The 18,766-nt window shown below is 35.7% G+C and overlaps 1 protein-coding gene across 5 annotated transcripts in view; it reads left to right on the forward strand.

Annotated features, from left to right (window-relative positions):
• The window catches only part of NFATC1 (nuclear factor of activated T cells 1), a 138,174-nt gene extending 119,900 nt beyond the window's left edge, over positions 1-18,274 (forward strand). For all 5 annotated transcript variants that reach the window (XM_058175265.1, XM_058175264.1, XM_058175263.1 and 2 more), the window contains one exon: positions 16,417-18,274. In XM_058175265.1, the coding sequence (XP_058031248.1) occupies positions 16,417-16,463 (47 nt within the window). In that variant the 3' untranslated portion in view covers positions 16,464-18,274. The remainder of the gene's footprint in view (positions 1-16,416) is intronic.
• The last annotated feature ends 492 nt before the right edge of the window (positions 18,275-18,766 follow it).

The following is an 18,766-nucleotide window of genomic DNA, read 5'->3' on the forward strand; positions in this document are numbered from 1 at the left end:
ACATTTACTTAAATGTGCTTCTACATTGATATTGCTTTTTCTGAATGAGGAAAATCATAGTTTAGAAAGGCCAGTTCCTTTAAATTCAGACAACTAGCAAATAGATTGTACTTTGGGGTTTTTTTCTTTAAAAAATGCTGTTAGTCTTATGATCCAACAATTCACTGTTGTATAATATATAAAATTATTATTGCTAAAGATAGAACAGAATAGTATTCTTTATTGGCCAAGTGTGATTGGACTCACAAGGAATTTGTCTCGGTGTACATAAAAGATACATTCATCAAGAATCATAAAGTACAACACTTAATGATAGTTATAGGGAAACAGTCAATATAAATCTTAAGGATACCAGCAACAAAGTTACAGTCATACAGTCATAAGTGGGAGGAGATGGGTGATAGGAACAATGAGATGATTAATAGTAATGCAGACTTAGTAACTAGTTTGACAGTGTTGAGGGAATTATTTGTTTAACAGAGTGATGGCGTTTGGGGAAAAACTGTTCTTGTGTCTTGTTGTTCTGGTGTGCAGTGCTCTATAGCATCGTTTTGAGGGTAGGAGTTGAAACAGTTTATGTCCAGGATGTGAGAGGTCTGTAAATATTTTCACAGGCCTCTTTGACTCGTGTAGTATACAGGTCCTCAATGGAAGGCAGGTTGGTAGTAATTGTTTTTTCTGCAGTTCTAATTATCCTCTGAAGTCTATGTCTGTTGCAGAATCAAACCAGACAGTTATAGAGGTGGCAGATGACAGACTCAATAATTCCTCTGTAGAACTGGATCAGCAGCTCCTTAGGCAGTTTATTTATTTATTATTTATTTAATCACATTTTTATACCGCCCTATCTCCCAAGGGACTCAGGGCGGTTTGAGCTTTCTGAGTTGGCACAGAAAGAACATTCTTTGTTGTGCTTTTTTGATGATGTTTTTGATGTTAGCTGTCCATTTTAGGTCGTGAGATATGGTAGAACCTAGAAATTTGAAGGTCTCTACTGTTGATACTGTGTTGTCTAGTATTGTAAGAGGTGGTAGTATGGGAGGGTTTCTCCTAAAGTCCACCACCATTTCTATGGTTTTGAGTGTGTTCAGTTCCAGATTGTTCTGGTTGCACCACAAGGCTAGTTGTTCAACCTCCCATCTGTATGTGGTTTCATCTTCTTGAATGAGATCGATCACTGTTGTGTCATCTGCGAACTTCAGTAGTTTAACAGATGGATCATTTGAGATGCAGTCATTGGTGTATATAGTAGAGAGAAGAAAAGTGGAGAGAACACACAGCCTTATGGGGCCCCTGTGCTAATTGTACAGGTATCTGATGTGATTCTGCTTAGCTTCACCTGCTGCTTCCTGTCTGTTAGGAAGCTTATGATCTATTCAAGAATGTATAGAGGTTAATTGGAATAATGAATGTTTGTGTATATGCATATTCAAAAATTATAAATATATATAAAAATTACAGCACTGAGTTTGTTGCATATTCATAGTTGCTGTTGCGTAAATGGGAAAACCCTGGACTAGCATAACAGAAACTGAAAGCAGAGAATATAATAGCTACATAATTTTTAAAACTATTTTTAAAACTAATTTGAACAACACCTGTGCAAAGTAATTTTCAGATAGCATTCCAGTTCAAAAATATCATGAGTGTTTCATTTTAACCAGAAAAAAACCAAAAACTTAACCATGGCACTTAATAGTGTGTACGTATATGAGATTAAAAATATCAAAAAATAATTTTGTTTGTCAACCAAATTCAGTCATTTGAGAATTAGTCAAGAATTTGCAAATTCACTCTTGGGAAAAAAAGTCTGCAAAAAATGGCTCAAATCCAGAAATGAGGATGAGGATCAAATATGAGGATCAAATTTTAAATGGAAATATTAAACAGTTTACTAAGTTTCCTTTTTTAATATAATTTAGCCACAAAATACAAGTTTTGAAACTTAGTAATTTCCTTCTTTCCTCCCTCCCTCCCTCCCTCCTCTTTCTTTCCTTCCTTCCTTCCTTCCTTCCTTCCTTCCTTCCTTCCTTCCTTCCTTCCTTCCTTTCTTTCTTTCTTTCTTTCTTTCTGTTAGGAATTTACCTTGGCCAAAAATAGGAGTATATTATCCAGTTTTCTACTCTCAACAAGAAACAGAATGCTGCTGCAAACTTCCATTATCTTATCGGCAGCCTTCTTAGTTCTTTGATAGCTAAGAATGTACCATTTGATGTGCTATATTACATATAGAATATGATTGTTTATTTAATTAATTAATTTTGTTCCTTCAAGGAAGTATTGACTCCTAACAACTGCCTGGACTAGTCCCTCAGGATTCTTGGCAATATTTCAGAAGTTGTTGGCCATTGCCTTCTTCCTAAGGCCAAGAGAGAGTGGCCAAGGGCCACCAGCTGGCTTCGTGGCTAAGGCAGGATTAAAATTTACACTATTATAGCGCTTATATCCAAAGGTATCTTGGATCTCTTTTTGGTCTGTCGTCTTTTCCTAACGTCCCTTTCCTTGATCTCCTGGCTGGCTGAGGAATTCTGGGAATTGAAGGCCACAAGCCTTAATGTTGCCATGTTTCGAAAGTCCTGTTCTACTCCATGACATCTCTCTTTAAATACAGAGACTAGAACTGGATTTGGAAACACAGTTGTTCTATCTTTTTTGCCCATTGCTTTTATGATTTGAGGCAAGAGATCGCATCTGTGTATATTTGTATTCCTGTCAGCAATAAAATAAACCAACCATCATCAGCATGGCAGCTCAGCCTTATGATTGTTGACCTGAGCTTGTCCTCAAATCTAGAAACCGAGACGCAAAACAGGTTGAAAATAGCACTGTGACATTTCCTGGTCCTTTGTTATTTTTGTTGTTTGTTGTTGTTGTTGTTGTTGTTTTTTCTCATAACCCAAACTTTCCCTTCATGAAAATATTCAAAACACTTTCAAAAAAGACAATCAGAGTAAAGAAAGGGACAAAAGCTTTCACATCTGAGTCACTTATCCTTCCTTATCTGTCCTTTGGAGACATTAGCTAATCAACATATGATAGGCTGTACAATAGAACAAGTGCTTTGGGGCTTTCCCTGTTTCCTAGCCAGCATGGAAACTTCTTATTCCCATGGTCGCTATAGAGAGTTTGCTTTTAACTTCGTTGCTCTCGGGCTCGGAGGCTATTATCATCGGCAAGAAGCAATATGCAGGCATGTGTTATCTCTTCTCTGAATAACCCATTCTACCTCCCCCCCCCACTTTTTTTTCTTTTCTTTCCCACCCCACTTGTGAAAATTTTCACTCTGGGATGCTTCTCTATCAGGTCCAAGCAGCTGCTGTTGTTTTAGATATGGCAGAGGAAGTAGGCACCGGAAAACACTTAGTGTTCACAGCCCTTAGAAAAATCGAGAAATTCCGCTGATTTACTCAAGCCTTTGGCTCCATTCAAAGCCAGTGATCAGGGAGAGGGAGGAGGAGAAGGGGAGGGGGGCTTTCCATCAGACAACTGTGTCTGGGCTGTAAATGTCAGAACTGAGATTTTCACCATCACCTTCTTGCAAGGTCCTCCAGAGATATTTGATACGGCTGTATAAATCATGAAATACTTGGCTCTGAGAAAAAATAGTTCCACTTCAGCTAACATCGCAGAAGTGGGACTGACACGTGTGCATTCAGCACAAGCAAAGGCATCTGGTTACAGAGCTGCAAACCAGCTGAGGAAAGCCCCCTCCCCCCCCCTTTTTTTTTAAAGTTCTCAGAGGACAAAAACTTCCCTAAAGCCCCTCCATTTTATCATTTTATAGGACCAAAATTATACCCAAATAATAGATTGTCTCCGATGCTGCTTCTCTGGATCGCCGCAAATGTGTTTAGCAGGGCTTTGAAAAGAAGCTGATTTGAATATACAGGGAATTTACTTACTAATTGTTCATTTAAAGTTAGGGTAAGGTCTTAATGCCTGCCCGAGAATATAGACATTGGCTGTAATTTTGAAATCAGCCAAGTTCAAAAGAAATGCATTTGACTTCGGGTGCCTGTATAAAATTCTCAACTCTGCTGCTCACACTTGTGTGATGCCACAATGCTGTTGCATAAGAAATGGGCCTATCGCCATTAGGAATTAGGAACCCAAACTTCAAGAAAACCCTTTATAAATTTGAACTCAATCTCCTAAAATTAATAGTGGTGTAACAGCATTTAGCAAATTGCCTCACTAGTTAACATCTGTAAATGTTTAGGGGGGGGGCAGGGAATTACCAATTAAAATATTTCTCTTTTAATTACAGTCTCCAGATGAAGTTGGTTAAGAGATGAAATTGGTCATTGCATGAGAAGGCCCCAGAGTCCGCCAGAGGCTGGGAGAGCACTGCTGCTCTTGGCTCGGCTCCCTGCTTTATAATGTCAAATTCAGAACACTCTTTATGGGATCTTCATTTTTTTTTCTCCTTGCAGTGGTCCTTGCCAGCAAGCTGTAAACTACTGTATATCACTCAGATTTAAGAACCTCAACTTTAAAACAAATTAAACACTTGTTGACATTGTAATAAAAATCAGAACTGAACTGAAGAGCTCACTAAAACTACACTTCAATTATTTTATAGATTTAGGACTGCTTTCTAGGATTCCCAGGCTCCCACTGCTGCAGAGTTATTTCCTCGTGGTAAATGGTTGGAAGAAATCACTAAAAGGATCTAAAAGGGATCTAATCCAATGAATAAAAAGGTTGAAGCCTTGATGGAGAAAGTGATTGCCCATTCTTCATCTGGCCCGCTAGCAATCAACCCTGTTTTTAACCAGATAGAATCTCTTTACAGAGAAATTCAAAGTAATCTGTGTTTGGGAAAAAGTGATTTCAAGTACCCTCTGTCCAAATTCGGCTCTTTTAAAAAACATGGTTTGATGTGAGAAGGGCAAAAAGCGAAAGTTTGGCCCAGATTCCACTTCAGCCAGGTAGTGGCATGACTTTTGTTTTTGTCCATTTTTTTTTCTCGCTTCCATCTCCATACTTAGCTGTAATCTTTAATGTCCTTTTTATATCTTTCTCCCTTCCTTTATAAAGTGGAAACTTTTTCATTCCAGTTGAATTTAATGCCAAGTTTCCATTCTTCTTGGATTTTTTTTTCCCAAAGTAGGTTGGAATGAAAGTATTTCAGGAATGCGTACTGATAGAAGCTACTTTTGATAACTATTTGCTAAATGGGGAGTTTAAAAAAAGATAATGGAAGAGTTTTCTTATAGTTTGAGCCAAAATGAGAATATATGGTAATTAATAAAATAGTTTTGAAAATAATGATATTGTTTTTGTATTGGCAAAGCCAAAAACTTAAACATTTCAAAGAATAGAATAGAATAGAATAGAATAGAATAGAATAGAATAGAATAGAATAGAATAGAATAGAATAGAATAGAATAGAATTTTTTATTGGCCAGGTGTGATTGGACACACAAGGAATTTGTCTTGGTGCATATGCTCTCAGTGTACGTAAAAAGAAAGACATTCATCAAGAATCATAAGGTACAACCCTTAATAGTCATAGGGTACAAATAAGCAATCAGGAAACAATATCAATATAAATCGTAAGGATACAAGCAATAAAGTTGCAGTAATAGTCATATGTATGTTGCTCTTTATTTTCTTGAAGGAAAAAGTTGCAGCCATACAAATTTCTCTATATATCAAAAGGAAAACCATTGGTACCTTGAGATATTTCAAGTTCTACTATAGTGTCTGATGCCACTGAGCAGACATGTTGCTATTTACATTTTAAATGACCAGCATTATGTAGAGTGATAATATTGATATTTTCTTAAGTGACAGTATATGCATATTTCTTTCCTTCTTGCAATTCAGTGTTCGCCATTGTTATGAAGGTGTTTGGAAAATATGTTGCTCCTGCATGATGAAATATTAAAAATAAAAAATAAGGAAAGAAGCCTACACCTTGTGTTTGGCAGTTGAAGTCATGGTATATGTGTGCCACTCAGTCTTTTATGCTGTAATTCACAACTTCCGGAGAAACTGACATTCAATAAAATAGTTCCAAAATTACTCAAGTGAAACACTACATTTTCTCCACAAAGACTTTTAGATGTCTAAATGGAAAGAATCAAATAAATATAAAAAATGGTTATTTAGACATATTTTACTAGTTACCCTTTGAGAGGTAGATGGGCAATTTTTAAAAAAATGTTAAAAAATAAAGTATACTCAGAATTTTAAAATAATTCAATATCATAGAATGCATATGATATACTAATGGACGTCGGACTTAACAGAATGCAAGATGCATAGGAACTTTTCAAAGAAATACATAAATATTTATGCAAAATATTGATTATGAAGGAGGCCAATTAGATGAAACAGGTATTGATTATGAAAGTAGTCTACATACTAACAATTCATAAAAGAATATTAAATGTAATAGAGAAACTAGGTTTCTTGTAACTACATATTACTAAATATTAGTTACTTCTCAATCAAATCCACAGGGTACATATGTATTCAGATTAATTGATTTTTGTAATAATAAATGAGAGTACTAGTTGTTGCAAGGATTGGTATAATCTGACACGCACAACCTTAATTAACTGAAAATTTGAATAAGTGCAGAGGCTTTAAAGCCCTAGAGATCTGCATTCACAGAACAAAGTAAAACTTTGGAAAGGTCCAGTTTTCATAATGAAGTACTGGAGGTATTTACACCAAAAGCAAACTATAATTTATCATGTATTTAGCCAATATTGGAGCACTAATAATAATAAAAAATATATTCTTATAACAATGTTATATTAGGACCAAGGGGCCTACAGCATTAAAAATCAGACAGAACCAGCTGAGGTGCCAAGTCGCCTCAATTATATTCAGAGGAGCAGAAGCACCTGAGTGTCTATCTTACTAATTTTTTCATATTTTGGAAAGTACCATTCTGCCATTTTACACATAGGCTTTAGAGCTAAAGTCCAAGCCGTTTAAAGGGAACTTTGCAACCAAGAATATATATGCATAACAAATAGGATAATATTATTAATACTACGTTTCAGGAAATACTCTTGTATGGTGGCTAGCACCAAGGATGCTACAATGTGGGGACACTGGCCACCACTTCAACTCAAATGACAGCCCCGCACCTAGAATTAATTAAAAGATGGAAACACGACTGAGAAGGAATTGTCTTAAGCAACCTTTCTTGATAATCCAGCTTCTCTTACTTACAGAACAGAAACAAAGGTCAATATTACCATACATGAGCTGGCTGGTATTGTGATTGAGGAAAGAGTTTAATGAGAAAAAACTATGTACAGCAAGCAGGCTGCAGCCACTCATTCTACATGCACATGCTTTGTGTATGTCCCATTTGAACTTGCATGCAATTAGACAGTACATTGCTGACATCTGGCCTTGAGAAGATGTCATTTGTTCATAGCAAAAATGAGTTTTACCATACATGAGATTAGAAATCTGTAAACATTGTGAGCTTGGACTGATGGGTACACAGTGTGTGCTGACAAGTGATATGTCTAAGTTACATGCAACAAGGTTTGGAGTGAATCTGTCATTGGTACCAGATGTTTTCAATAAGATGACGTGTCCTTAACCATAATTTGAGCTGTACTTAATTCCATCTGGTTTTAATTTTTACCACTAAATGTCAATTATTTAAAAATCCAACAATTCTAAGAAACCTTAAATTTTACTTTCAAAATAGTTTTGTATCAAACACAGAATGCCTACTGGCATAATGTTTGTCAAAACAGTTGGAAGCAAGCAGGGGAAAGGATTGTGTCTTTTGTGCCTTTTGTTTGTTCCATTTTCACAATTCAGTTTATAAGGTTTGCTATTTATGTGAAAACCAAAAGTTCATAGTTTACTGTATCTGAAGCGCTGATTTAGACTTAGGTTGCAGAATTGTGGGAGGTGGTGGTCCATTACTACCACATCCCAGCCTTTGGAAGCATCACTTCAAACCCAGATGAAGAAAAGAGAGCTGAGATGGATTGACTGTTCCTGAATCCCAGATATAATTGGAGGACAAAGATCAGCTGCAGGAGGCAATTCTTCTACTTTAGTGGGCTTTTCATATAATTTAGGACCTTGATAGCTCCAGGTTCTCAATCACAAATCAAGTTGGTCACTGTAAATCTTCTCAAAGTCATGAACCTATGCAATAAGTAGTCTTAAAGTCTTGTCTAGTTATGCAGTGCACAACAGTGCATTATAGCTGTACAATAATGCATAGCAGCTGCGCATTGTTTGGGCAGTTATGAAATAAGTAGTCAGCAGAGGACAGATTCAGATGATGGGCTTCCTTCTTAACCTTATGTGATTTTGATCATACAAGAACTTTAATGGCTGAACAGAAGTAACCCAATCATGATTAAAAAAAAAAACCAAGTGCAGCAAATGGATCAAATCACCAAGATCCCCAAAGCCCCAAAATAAAAATAAAAAATTTATAACATGTTGAAATTCTTACCTGAGGTCTTTTCCATAGTTCTCCTGTCCCACAGTTCAGGTATATGAAGTTTATCTAGGGAGAAAGAAGTTATTTCAATTAGGAAAACATTTCCATTATTAATGACTAATGAACTACACTCACAGGTGGGAGGATCATGTTTTATTAAAACCTGTTATTTGTCATCACTTCTTTCACTTGGATTGTGATCATGGCTTAATTGAGATTAAATATATAAAGACAAATTATGATTTAATGTAAATTCAGAATGCCTGGAGTAGTACCAGGTCAGGTTCTTTAAGGGAAAGTGTGGTTATATTTTCCACTGTTCTGTAATCCTACTTTATTCTTGATTCCTTGTTTCATTTTGTTTAGTTTCGAATTTTGGAGCTTTTAGGTTAATCCCCCATGCAGTATGTTGTGCCCTCCTTACCTCAGGGGCTTAAATATTGCTTGCTTCTCAAATGGCTTTTCATCTATGAAAGAGATGTTCCCAACATCAATGCCCTTTTTCTCTTTACATTTTCTTGTGTAAGAGAAGAGTGCTGCATTTTCACTTATGGTAAACGGACAGCCAGACTATTCTTTTTACAGTACAGTTAGAGATATTGTTGTGTATGCTGATCAAAAATGCCTTGCATAAAAGTAAAAGTGCCCCTGCCGGTTTTACTTCACTAGTCGTAGCTGATTTTAGGGGACGGTGCTCATCTCCGTTTCTTTAAGCAATTGATCCAGCACTGTCTAAAGACGTTGCTATGGTGATGTGGCCAACATGAAATTGTCCACAGCACACAGAATGCTGTTACCTTCCCATCCAAGTGAGTGGTACCTATTTATCTATCTGCATTTATATGTTTTGGAACTGCTAGATTGGCAGGAGCTGAGGCAAGTAATGGCAAGTAATGGGAGCTCATTCCATTATGCAGTGGTAAGACTCCAACCACTGGAGCATAGACCTTCTCCAGCATCTTTAAGGCACTGAGCCATGGCGCCTCATGCTTTGCATAATGGGAGGCAACATGTGTTTGAGATCAGAGTGGGAGATTTATTTAAATTAGAATCATGGCAACCTCCAAAAGTAAATTCTAATGGGGTAAACCAGGGATGAGCAACTATGGCAACTTTATGACCCCGTGGACTTCAACTCCCAGAATTCCTGAATCCTGAACAATGTTTCTTCTGCCAAAAATCATCGCTAGTGAAAATGACTCTCATTTTTATTGTTATTTAGCATTTATTTCTAATTTTATCTCCTTTGTTTTATAACATTGCACTCCTGCCATTAGTAATGAATGTGACTTTGTAACGGATTCTATTTATTGATATCAATTTTGGTTCTTTAACTGATATTAGGCCTACTTAATTGAGAAATCAATCATGAATAGAAATAATAATAATAATAATAATAATAATAATAATAATAATAATAATAATAATAATAATAATAATAATAATAATAATAATAATAATAATAATAATTTAATTTATATACCGCCCTTCTCCCGAAGGACTCAGGGCGGTTTACAGCCAAAATAAAATACAGCAACACATACAATACTAAAAACAAACATTAAAAAACTTATTAAATTTGGCCCAATATTAAAATACAAGTAACCCTAAAAATTAGTAAAAATTAAAACCCCATAAAATCGGCTAAAAAATTAAAATTAAAATTCAAGCCAGTCCAGCAAGACGGAATAAATAAGTCTTAAGTTCGCGGCAAAAGATCCGGAAGTCAGGTATTTGTCGGAGTCCAGGGGGAAGCTCGTTCCACAGGGTAGGAGCCCCCACAGAGAAGGCTCTTCCCCTGGGGGCCGCCAGTCGACATTGCTTGACTGATGGCACCCTAAGGAGTCCCTCTCTGTGAGAATGCACAGGTCGCTGGGAGATACAAGATGGCAGTAAGCGGTCCCGTAAATATCCCGGTCCTAAGCCATGGAGCGCTTTAAAGGTGGTAACCAATACCTTGAAGCGCACCCGGAAGACAACAGGCAGCCAGTGCAGTCTGCGCAGGATGGGTGTTACGTGGGAGCTCTGAACCGCTCCCTCTATATTATATATATATTCTATATTATAAAAGACCCAGCAAATTATTAAAATAAAAATACAAGCAATGATTGAACTCTTGTGTTTTAGTGACCCCCAAACTTGTTTTACAGTTGTTATTTTTATAATCTGAGAATTGGTCAGGATTATAAAAATCAAAGAGGATTTTATTTATATGGGACTGGTTTTACATATCATGAATCATTGAAAGCCGTGGGTACCTAGCTGGTAGAAACAGAATTATATAACTTCAGTCAAATATTTAATTGATATTATTGGACATTTTATTTAAATGCATGTAAAGATGGTAACATTTTTCTTTCCCCTGATATAAGCTGAGCATTTTATTGTATGTTATTGAAATGGAAATGATGTAGTGAAAGCTTTTTCCTTGTTTTAACTATCTTTGAAACATATCATAATTTTTGAAAATGATTGTGATAGCAGGATATATTTGTTTGCTACTACCTGTATTTTTTAATTGATTTATTGTGGGATTAAAAAGCAACGCAATTAGAATATTTCTAGGCAGAAGCAAGAAAGAAACAAGTACCCCTCTGCTCCCTAAGTTGTCAAGATTCTTTGGGAACAATGTTGGCCATGACATTGTCATTAGTGTTTCCATACCACATTCTGCTAAACTCCCATCCCTCAAATGAAACTAACAAAATGTTTAAAGTTATGATACTTATGTAGTTACCAAGCACATCTAAATTATATTAAAGTAACCAAAATATCTTTACAATCCCCACGGCATTTCACAACTTTTGAGTAACCCTAATGTTTAGAAATCTAGCATTTTTACATGCTGTACGATCAGTAGCCTGAGTCCTTGTTATCCCATATTTAGTAATAACTTTAGTAATTCCTGTGTTATTAAAAGTATCGGCTAATCAGACTGCTTTTAAAAATGCCTGTTGATTAAAGTTGGTTAATAATAATGTTTAATGTTTACTTGGTAGAGAACAGGGGGCCTGCAGGAGGCAATTTGTAAACACATGTTCTGCACTGAAATTGAAATAGAATGTACTATGCAGCTAAACTGGCTGTTTCTAAATACATTGATCATTTTGTCTTTAAAATGGGATTTAGTTAAGCCACGATGTCTTGATTTAGGAATGAGGCTACTATGAATCCCACTTTTCAAGCATCTTTTCATTACTTGTCAATCAAAAGATAGAGGCTCTTAAAACTATCTGAATATTACCGGTATATTAATATAGCATAGCATAATAACGTAACAACAACATAATATAGCATGTGATACAATTCCTAGAGTTCTCGTACTCTATGATTAATTTAAACATTGCTAAATTCTTTTGAAATCAAACTAGAAAAAAAATCTAGGGTCTGGTTTTTCAATAAAAACATTAATCTTGAGTTATAAAATTGCAGGTTCATCTTTTTGTAGTCCATACTTTAAACTCTTTTACAGATTTATATGAGCTAGTCCTTAACTTATACTCTCATCACGTAAAGCCATGGCAAATCTGAACTTATATTCTTTTCCTCATTAAATCATGCACCACCGTAAATCTACAGGTTTATATCTCCTTTGGTTCAAAATTAATTTCATTGCCATAAACCTGGTTACTTTAGGAAAACCTGGGTCTTTTAAGTGAAAAACATATATAATTTATAATTTTGTATATATAATGTATAATTTAGCAATATTACAATTTAAAAAATTTATAGGTTTCCATTAGGATCAAGATGATACCTACACAAGGCCTTATATTATCAGAAATAACACCAGGCTTCACAACTGCTAAAAGGTGTTCAGTTTAATGTACTAGAAAGGAGAGATAATTTTAAAAATAGTTTCTATGTTTATATTTTGCTTTTAGAATCAAAGCATTTAAAACTTTATTGAGTTAATTTTATAAATATATTGGATCTGTGAAAAAAGGAAAGGGAAAAAACTAGTCATTTTTTCTGAAAATACTTTCTTTTCAATGTTAAATAAAAGACATTTAACAACCCATTTTGTGAACTGTAGTGTAACAGCTTGCCACATCCTGTTGCAGTGGCCTTTTATGTGTTGAGCAACGAAAAGTTCCTTTTTCAGGCCTTTAACAGGTAATGTGACTACATAACAAAGCACTTCTCTTTCACTCTTGTGACTTTTTTGTGCTCAATCGTAAACTTTATGCATACTTTTTTTTAAAAAAAATGTCAGTGGAAAAGTTAACATGTATGGAAACTATCACATTGTAAAATTGGAAATGTTTTGGGAAACTGTGGGTGTTAACTTGATAATTTCATCAGATAATACTTTTTAAAAGATACGCAAAGGATTACTATGAAGACCTGCTCGCCTATAGGAATATTCTAGGCTGCAGTAGGAATATTCTAGGCTACAATGTTATATACCCTTACTTAAAATAAAGTCCTTTGAATTAATTTGTGCTTATTGTTTAGTTTACACATATATACTGTATATGATTGCATCATAACTACTGCACATCAAAGTTTCTAGTTTCAAATTTAATTTGATTCCAAATGTATGGTATGATTTTCAACTTTTCACTTCTCTTCCTATGCCTGTAAATTAGCTCATTTGAAAAATCATTTTAATAAAATTGCATAGAAAAATATCTTATTTCCAAAAAGATACTATTATCACATTTGTCTCCAAATGGAAATCATGAATGGAAAAACATAATAGGTAGGAAGATTTCTGAATCAAATAGATTATTTCTAGCAGTTTGGAATCCAATGCTTCATAAATAAAATAATCCCGTATTTCAGAATAAAGTAACCACAGTAAATATCAGATGGGTCAGGATTCACATTCTGCATTCCACAAATGGTGCCATTGATAAAACAAATAAAGACATTGATGTCTTATCCTTTGAAAGTGGATCCACTGGAAATGAACCACTAAAGTAGACACTAAAGTTAAATACTTTGTTTTCAACTTGACATGAATTACAATCCTGCACACCTTGGAACAATTCATTGAACTCATTTGGATTTAGTTCTCAACAACTCTCCATAAGACTTCACATGGAATTTTTTTCTTTTTACTTTTGGACACTTCCTGAGGGAATGAATTCAGAACCACATTTTTATCAATGCTTGTGTATTATCCTATCAGTTGCCCAAGGAGCATTGGTGCACACTTTGCATTAACAGGGATTTGTTGTCTCAGCAGTTTTCAAATTGTCCTCATTTACTTAGGACTAAGCTGTAATGGATGCAGGAAACCCTGCTTCCAAGTAGACATGGATACGATTGTTCTGTGCCTAGGGTCAACCGGATACTTTGATTGGCTACAATTCATCACATACAGGGAGATAATTCATACTTTTTTAATCTGTTTGGCATGAAAATTTATGGATTCCTCCTTGTGGGAGGAGTCTACATTGCTTCAGTTTTTGGAGTGGCATTGGTAGCGTGTAGTGGATATAAAGCATCAACTCCTTCCATGTGGAATTGGGCTTAAAATATAGGCAGAAGGAGCCATACACTAATAGGATTTCACAGCAGGTAAGATAATGAAACGAGCGCTGGAAATAAAATATTTTCTTCCAGCTGCCTTAACTGGTGAAGGACACTGTGATCTGTCAATAGAGTTTCCAATTCTATTCCAGGAGTGTTAAAGACTAATATTAACTGCTGGTTAGTTTGTGGCCCTTGCCCCTATGTAACCAGCACCACAGAGAAGGAATTGGCTCCATTTCCTGGCAGACATACGGACTTTTCAGATTTGATGGAGAAAGATTTCGACAGTTATCTGTATCGTATGCCAGATTAATGTTTTCATAAACCTGATTAATGAAATATTCCCTTTGTTATGAACAGGAACCTTCCCATTGTAAATAAACGAAGCTAGTCTAAAAGTCAATTTAGTACATCTTCATTGCATATTCATTCCCATATTACTGGTGTTGGTATAATATGTTGGAAAATTGATTGTGAGCAGTCAGGGATTTTTCTGGTTTTGTTCAGTTTTCCCCTAATTGACTTCTGTTAGCAACTGTGTTTACTATAGCATACTTACCTACTAAACTACTCCTTTCTTTCCAGCTCTTCTGCGTCTTTGGAGTACTGATGACACATAGACTGGACGTGTACATAATGCAGGCGGTTATATTTGTGTTTGCATAAAATATAGTCTCTATTAACATTCCTTAAAAGGTCCAGCATATTCCATGTATGTGTGTGTGTGTGTGTGTGTGAGAGAGAGTGTCTATAGTTTTTTTCACTAGATTGTCTCCCATATTATAATTTTTTCACGTTATAATTTTCTAAGGTATCTGATCTGGTCAGATGTGCAGATACACTGTATTAGGAGTCTAGTTTTGACCCAAGCTGATAGAGGTCCAATGTTTAAGAGGTTGATAGCAGAGCCAGGGCCTGGCTAAGAGTCAGACTAGGTGGAGATGGAGGAAACATACTGCATGTCGTATATTGGGTCTAATAAGACAACTTGTGTGGCCAGTCAGATCCACTAGTTGTTCAAATTAATGCTGTGGAGCCCAGCTCATTTCTCCAGTCATTCGGCCTAGCTTAGTTTAGAGCTGCAGTATCTTTTCTGGAGTTCATGCAGGTTGTTATAAATGCCTTTTGCTACAAATTGCTTTATTGGTGTAAAGCCGTGTTACTCAACCATGGCAACTTTAAGATGTGTGAATTTCAACACCCTGGCTTGGGAATTCTGGAACATCTTAAATTTGCCAAGGTTGAGAAACTCAACCTTGTAAGTAAGTAGGGAAGACACCTCTGGTACAAGGTTTTTGAGGAGTTAAATAAATAAAATGACAGATTCCATGCCTCACCCATGTTCTCTTGTTGGCAGTCTGGGATTTCTGATTTAAGTCCTCTCTATGAAAAATGCTAAACCGATCTCATAAGCTTTTATGAAAACTTCAACAGTGCAGATCCGCAGTTCGGGTAGATTCCTCTTGCACAAACACATGGACTTATCTGGACAGGAATGATCAACAGCTTTCAAGCAAAGGGAAATATGGGCTTTCCCAGGATGGTTCCATGACGTGGGCCTGTGTTTCCCCTTCCCCGGGATGTTAGGAAAGCTCTAAAGTGGTGACAGCCGTACTGATGACATTTTGCCTATCTCAGTGTCAATCAAGTCATGGCAGGGGCCGCCAAGAGATGAAAATAGAGGGATGTTGTGCAGCTCACTGTTGATGGCCTTTGCCAGGTTCAGTCATTTCCTGTTCATTTGCCAAAAATCACAAGTGCTAAATGGACATAACCGGAGTGTGGGAAACTTAAACAGCGCAAGAGAAGGAGAAAAAGAACCACAAGCAACAATAATACTGTGCTATCAGTCCATGCAGGTTATGCTGTTATTACTACATTCTCTCAAAATATTGTATAGGTAGAAATACTCCTGATGGATTTTTTTTAACGTATGCATGTATAGTTGACAATTAAGAAAAATTTATGCATGTTGTAAATACAATTTTTGACAAAGTGAAAACAGCACTTTCAATTCCTTTCTTCCCTCCCTCTTCCATCGGTTCTACTGTGGAAATATCAATCTATGGAATCCCACTTCAAAAGTCTTAGAATAAATATTCAAGGATTCAGGACTGCATCTTCTAGTTTTGGGTACTGTGCTTGCAACTTCGGCAGTTTATTTGTAGCAGATGAGTGTTTATATAGAAAGTGTCATATAATATTTGTGTTCAGAAACATCCTTAATATTTTTTTCCCTGTAAATAATAATGTAATGAGTGCAATATAGCCAAGACCCAAGTCCTACTTTTCTAATGGTATCCCTTGTTTTGCATACAAGTTAGCATGACTGTTTGGGACAATGTTATTCTTAGACCATTTGATAACTGTTGCTTGCTTATGCCAGTTAGTCTGAAATGCTTTAGGATTTTACTTTAGCACACAAGAGTTTTGGAAGAGTATAATCAAATAATCTCTGTTTCTTTTCTCTCTCTCTCTTTCTTTTGCAGTAAATGAGATTATAAGGAATGACCTTTCCAGTACCCATGTCCACTAACAAGTGGTCAGCTAGAAGTTTTGCTGAGATACCTACATCAAATAATTGGAAGATAATCCCCGGTACCATTCTAGTCTTCCGTTTTGTTGACTGTTTGGAGCTGACAATTACCTCTTCTCTTTGTCTATGCATATATATATATATATATATATAAAGGAACTGGTTGACTTCAGCTAAAAAATGCCTCCTTTTAAAAATCATCTCAAGGAAAATGTTGGAAATGAATACAGCGTGGAGCATCTTATGGATAAAATAGGAAATGTGATCAAACTGATAACCAATCTCAAAAACTGATTTTGTTTCTTTTGGGCTCTACTGGACAACAACCCTGGAAGTGCCTTATTTTGTTAGTTTGTGACATCAGGGAATTGTATTGGCAGTGTTGAAGTCGTTGCCATCCAAAATATTTCTAGGCACAGAAACTGTCAGTTGGTATAGATAGAAGAATCCTCTTGAAAGTGAAATGATGTGTCTGAATTCCAGGTGTGGTTTTTTCCCCAGTTTTCTCTCTTGAACTGTATTTGACATGCTGCTGCCTTATTCATGGAACATTTTTAAACCAAATTCTCATCTCAGCTGTACATTTCCAGCCTGTCACATTTCTTTGCTTAGGTATTGTAGAACTGTTAGTAATACTAGCATGTCAATATTTTGACTCTTTGGTTTCAGCATAGCACAAGGTAACTGAGCAGCACAAAATATTCAGGTTGATGGACAAAAACATTTGGAAAAAAACCCCTAACTTTTGCTCAACAGATTGATGTATATGCATGTAGCGACCTAGCACATACATACATACATACACACATATATATATTGTGTGTGTATATGTGTGGGTGAGTGTGTTCACATACACAAACATAGTATGTTTAGTATATTTAGTTGCCTTTTGAAGGTTTTGAATTTAGCAATAATTTCTTCTTCTAGGAATGCAGTCCAGATCCCAAGAAATGCCATTGCTATATTGTGGAGTTGTTTTGTTTCAGGCAGTTATGTTCTTTTATCTTTTTTGTCTCACGCTGATAAGCAAGCACTTTAGACAGTAAAGAAGGATGTGTATGAAATATGTATTAATTCCCAAATGACAAAGAATGAGTTAAAGCCATGTAAATACCGCTACTGAAGAATGTAAAATATTTGTTCAGTTATAAGATGATTATTCCACTGAAGCCTTATAACTCTCTGCTAAATGTACAACACATATTACCAAAACCAAATGTTTTAATATGCAACCCTGTATATCATGATTTCGGAATACAGTAGTTTCATGTTAATAGATACAAATAAACTTAAGCAAGTAATGATAATGTTTAGCATTGTATTTTGTACAACCATGTTACCGTGTAGCTAGTATATTCATTCACATAAACAGAAAAAGCATGGCTTCATTTTTAAAGCATCTAACATTAATATTGTGCCTTAGGAAATATGTGTGACTTATGCCACAGTAATGTAAGTGGCAACTAAGTGCAGTGTACAGTTAATGGAAACTCAACCGGTTTCACAAAAGGGTGAAACAGTCCTAACTATTTAGAAATATTACTTTGTACAATTATGTCTTACTTCCTTTTTTAGAAAAAAAAGCCATATTTGTGACATTTGCACATTACTGTGAAAGTATAAGGATATAATATGGCTGTATGTAAATATTATGTTAGTTGGCTGATTTTGCAACTGTTTAGCAAATCATTTATCTTGTACTTAGCTTCGTAGGAGATGCATGCATATCTTCTAAATGTGATATCGTGTATAGCTACAGCTAAACTTATAGCTGGAAAAAAAAATCCAATAAAGCACAACTTTCTGCAGAAAGCTACTTTTAGAGTGCTCTTCTTTTATTTCGGGGTCAGAATGTTTCATGAAAGAATTATGTTTTTACATGCTAGGTTAATTTTTATTTTTTATTTATTGTATCCCGTCTTTATTATTTTTACAAATAACATATCCAGCAGAAAACATATCCAATACACCTTCCTTTTCCTATTTTCCCCACAACAACCCCTGTGAGGTGAGTTGGGCTAAAAGGCCCAGTCCAAGGCCACCGAGTTTTAAATGGCTGAGGTAGAATTAGAACTCATGATCTCCTGCTTTCTAGTGTTTTAACCATTAGACCAAACTGTCTTTGACTTACAACTATTTGTTAAAGTGACCATTCAAAGTTACAACAGCACTGAAAACAGTGACTTATGACTGGTTTTCATACTTATGAGCATTGCAGCATCCCCATGGTCACGTGATCAAAATTTGGGCACTCAGCAACTGGCACATAGTGCATTTATGACCACTGCACTGTCCTGGGGTCA

The sequence above is a fragment of the Ahaetulla prasina genome, chromosome 3 (genome assembly GCF_028640845.1).
Source record: "Ahaetulla prasina isolate Xishuangbanna chromosome 3, ASM2864084v1, whole genome shotgun sequence".
NCBI lineage: Eukaryota > Metazoa > Chordata > Lepidosauria > Squamata > Colubridae > Ahaetulla > Ahaetulla prasina.